At 47.2% G+C, this 2866-nt stretch overlaps 1 protein-coding gene across 1 annotated transcript in view; it reads left to right on the top strand.

Moving 5' to 3' along the window:
• Window positions 1–614: 614 nt before the first annotated feature.
• ZFP69B (ZFP69 zinc finger protein B) overlaps window positions 615–2866 on the top strand; it is a 15117-nt gene continuing 12865 nt past the window's right edge. The window contains exon 1 of the mRNA XM_012646688.1: window positions 615–1056. Coding sequence (XP_012502142.1) covers window positions 930–1056 — 127 coding nt within the window. The 5' untranslated portion in view covers window positions 615–929. The remainder of the gene's footprint in view (window positions 1057–2866) is intronic.

The following is a 2866-nucleotide window of genomic DNA, read 5'->3' as shown; positions in this document are numbered from 1 at the left end:
GCGCAGGCGCACTGGGCCGGGCTGCCCGCCGCGGCCCTGCATGGGAGCGTTGCTGTGCGGGGTCGGGACCGGCCGGCCGCGGCGGGAAGGCGGGAGCGTGCGGTCCAGCCGCCGAGAGGGTGAGCGGGGGGCTCTCCGGGGTTTGGGGAGGGGGCCGACGGCGCAGCGCGAGCTCGGCCCCGCGTCGCCAGTGGCCGCCCTGTCGCGCGCCGCGCCCCCCACAGCCCCGCAGTCGGGCTCAGACAAAGGCTGCGAAGGCTGGGCCGGGCGGGTCCTGCCTGGGGACAAGCGTTGGCCTGTCCCCGAGGGAGGAAGACGCGGGATCCGAGCGGTTAGGTGATTTGCCACAACCGACAAGTGAAGGAGCCGGGATTCCAAATCCCAGACTACTTTAAACATAGTTCCTGCGTCAAACAAAGAATTGGCTTGCATTCATCTCTGTACTTCGTGACACCTGCACAGTGTTTTGGACCTTGTGGGCTGTGTCTATCCACCGTCTCCACGTAGCTTTTGTAAAAATTTCACAGTGGTTCGTGCAAGTTCTAGAGTTCCGACCCTGTGACCGAGCCTCTAGATCCTTTGCTGACTCTAATTTAGTTCTCTGCCCAGAATCTGCAGGGTACTGTAGAGGTGGCTACTGAGAGTAAATACCTGGCACCTCCAGCTGCCGGCTGAGGAGACAGATGGAGCTCAAGCTGGGAGACGTGCCTTGAGAGCCATTGGCAGAAACAAGTCCAGACCCCAGATGTTGGTGCTGTATGCTTCGCGTGTTCCTGGTAGCGAGGCCCCTGAGGAGCAGAAGTCGGTGATCACAGGAAACCGATACACCTGTGAAGCCTCCTGTCAGAGGTGCCAGCAGTTTCCTTGTCAGAAGTGGACAGGCCTGTGCTGAGACAAGAGTGTTGCTCAGGAAGGAGGCGGAAGTCACCATGCCGCAGCAGCTCCTGATCACGCTGCCCACCGAGGCCAGCACCTGGGTGAAGTTGCACCATCCAAAGAAGGCCAAGGATGGGGCGCCCCGGTGGGAGGATGTGACTAAAATGTTTAAAGGAGGAGGTGAGAATAGACTGATGGGTGGGAGGGAGGAAAAGCAGTCTCCTCCTGTGTGAGAAGGAAGGTAGATACCTGAGTGGAAGCATCTCTTGGGGAGACAGTTGGGTGAAAGATCTCTGGAGTTCTTGCTACGGCTTCTGGTCTGGGGTTTTCCTAAGTAGTAGTGGTCAGTTCAGCCCAAAATAATATTGCAGTGTCATAGCCACGTATATTATTTTTTTCATCATCCCCACGAGTGTGTGCGGCAGAACAGACTTACCTGATTTTCTTTATTTTAACAGGAAATGTAAATCAAATAAATGGGAGACCTGCCCAGGGTCACAGAGGGACTTGGTTGGGTCAGAAGTAGAAGGCAGCAGGGGAAGTACCATGTGAGCCTGGAGTATCTTGTGCTAGAAAGCAAGGAAGAGCTTAAAGACTAATGGACATGTGTCAAAAGGATGCAGGAGCCAGGTTCAAGGGGCTCCTGCTGGACACCTTTGGGACAGTTTAAGTGTCCAAATTGATTGTAACACCTTGAATAAATAAGATTCCACATGCTCACAGTGACACTTAAAACAGAGAAAGGTGAGGGGGAGAAACTCATCTGCAAACATTGGAGGCAAATAATACGCTGATTCCTTACTTTGAAAAATAAATTATTATGGGAAAGAATGGTGCATTTACCTTGCCTTTTAGATCATCTGCAGTTGGTGAGAGAAAGCTCTTTACCAAAAACACCTGCCAATAATATATTGTAGAAGGAATGATAGATTACTCTAAATGAAATAATTGAAAGGTTGATGGGGAACAGATATTCACATGGTATCAAAGTATTACCCTTTCAGATTACTTACCAAATGCCAAGGAAAGAATATACTTTTCCAATGGTGAGGTCTGGTGGTCACTATCTTAACCAAAATGTCCTAATAATGGGATAACCTGACATTTTGTACTTTATGGGTAATGTAATATTAAGCATATGGTATTACTCAAAAGATATTCCTACCAAAAATGTTTAAACTGATCCTAAGTGAACTTCTGGTTTACAGAAAATACAGGAGATGTGGAGGAATAATGTAAGCCCCACCATCAGAATACAGTCAGACTACTCTTGTCTTTTAAAAAGCCAGTGTCATAAAAAAAAAAAAAGAAAGCGGGCAGGAAGGGGTTGGGGAAGTACTATTCTAGAGTAAAAGAGATTAGACACCAGGCATGGTAGCTCATGCCTGTAATCCTAGCACTCTGGGAGGCTGAGGCAGGAGGATTATTTGAGGTCAGGAATTTGAGACCAACCTAAATGAGAGTGAGACCGTCTCTAAAAATAGAATAATTGGCCAGGCCTCGGGTTGTGTACCTGAAGTTCCAGCTTCTCGGGAGACTGAGGCAGGAGGATTGTTTGAGCCCAGGAGTTTGAGGTTGCAGTGAGCTACAATGATGCCACTGCACTCTATCCAGGGCAACGGAGAAAGATTCTGTCTCAAAAAAATAGACTAAAGAAAGATAACAACCACTTTGAATGTATGAACCTTTATTAACTCCTGGTTTGGAAAAAAAAAACAGAATAAAAGTTTGGGAACAGTTGAAGAAATCTGAATATGGACTGAATATTTAGATGATACTATGGATTTATTGCCAATTTTTGTAGGTGTAATAAATGGCATTGTGGTTATGCAGGAGAAGATCCTTATTTGAAGTATTTAGGGATAAAATATGTCTACAACTTTGAAATGGTTCAGGAAAAATATAGATAAATATAGCCAATATGGTAAATGTTAACAATTGTTGAATCTAGGTAGTAGATGAATGGGTATTCAATATTCATGATTAAAAA

Source organism: Propithecus coquereli, unplaced genomic scaffold (assembly GCF_000956105.1).
Source record: "Propithecus coquereli isolate 6110/MARCELLA unplaced genomic scaffold, Pcoq_1.0 Scaffold249, whole genome shotgun sequence".
Taxonomy (NCBI): domain Eukaryota; kingdom Metazoa; phylum Chordata; class Mammalia; order Primates; family Indriidae; genus Propithecus; species Propithecus coquereli.
This window is presented reverse-complemented; position numbering and strand designations above follow the sequence as displayed.